This window comes from Egretta garzetta, unplaced genomic scaffold (genome assembly GCF_000687185.1).
Source record: "Egretta garzetta isolate BGI_Z169 unplaced genomic scaffold, ASM68718v1 scaffold44, whole genome shotgun sequence".
NCBI classification, from domain to species: domain Eukaryota; kingdom Metazoa; phylum Chordata; class Aves; order Pelecaniformes; family Ardeidae; genus Egretta; species Egretta garzetta.
Window position 1 is genome coordinate 261,033 of NW_009259490.1, and position 1,168 is coordinate 262,200.

Sequence of the window (1,168 nt, forward strand, 5' to 3'; positions counted from 1 at the left end):
GGGGAGGGTTGTTTCGTTTCCCAGGCCTGTGTCGTTCCCCCACGCCCCCAGTATTTCCAAGCCTGTACTTGCAAAGGGACAGTTTGGCACTTGAACTTTTTTGCTGCCAGGCGCTGCGTGACATCCCTGGTGCCAACGCCAGAAGACAAAAGAAAGAGCAAGAGGGAAAAAGGATCTGAAGTTAAAATTCTTTTTAATCTTTTTTTTCCTTAAGAAGAAGAGTCCATTCCGTGTCTTTCGTGACAATAAAGTGAAAAAAAAATAAAATAAAATGGGGAGAAATATTGAGGGATATAATTTTTTTGCCTCATTCCCACCCCACTTTTTTCTTCTTCTTTTTTTTTTTCTTTTGGTTTTCTTATTTTTATAACTTTCTTTTGCTCCTTTAAAAGAAAAAACGTACCTGAGAAGAAGTTCCGAGGAGCCCCCATCTGCATTTTTGTGTGTGTGCTTCATTACAAGATTCCAAATCGACTTGCACCTTTTTGAAATCATCAATGATGTGAGAAAGAGAGGAAGAGGAGAGAGAAAGCGAGAAAGAGAGAAGAAAAAGGAAAGGGGAAAGAAGAAAAAAAAAAAGAAAAAAGTGAGCTGATGCTCACTTTGAGAAGAAGTTCCGAGGAGCCCCCATCTGCATTTTTGTGTGTGTGCTTCATTACAAGATTCCAAATCGACTTGCACCTTTTTGAAATCATCAATGATGTGAGAAAGAGAGGAAGAGGAGAGAGAAAGCGAGAAAGAGAGAAGAAAAAGGAAAGGGGAAAGAAGAAAAAAAAAAAGAAAAAAGTGAGCTGATGCTCACTTTAAATGGAGGAGGCGTCTGCATTGCACATTTGCCACGGATTTAGTTGATTTATATATATAATATATTATATAACTTTTTTGGCAAAAAAAGCACTATTTTTATGGGACATTTTGTGTAGTATCTGAAGAGGGATTGTAATGTTTAAAATGTGTTATGGTGCTAAAGTAAGTTGGAAGGGAAAAAACCCAGAAATAGCAAGGGAGGGTGGGGAGGGAAGGACGAGATAGCGAATACTGAACTTGAAATTTTAGCTTTTCGTTTTAGGAAAAGTGTGATAAATGTGTTTCTTTTCTCTTCTGAAATATAGCTTGGTCATGACCATATGAGCTAGTTGGCTGTTACTCATGTACACAGATGCACGCA

At 38.2% G+C, this 1,168-nt stretch overlaps 1 protein-coding gene across 1 annotated transcript in view; it reads left to right on the forward strand.

Moving 5' to 3' along the window:
- LOC104124918 (insulin-like growth factor II) overlaps positions 1-489 on the forward strand; it is a 2,221-nt gene extending 1,732 nt beyond the window's left edge. Inside the window, exons 4-5 of the mRNA XM_009637301.1 lie at positions 116-157; positions 393-489. Coding sequence (XP_009635596.1) covers positions 116-157; positions 393-489 — 139 coding nt within the window. The remainder of the gene's footprint in view (positions 1-115; positions 158-392) is intronic.
- The last annotated feature ends 679 nt before the right edge of the window (positions 490-1,168 follow it).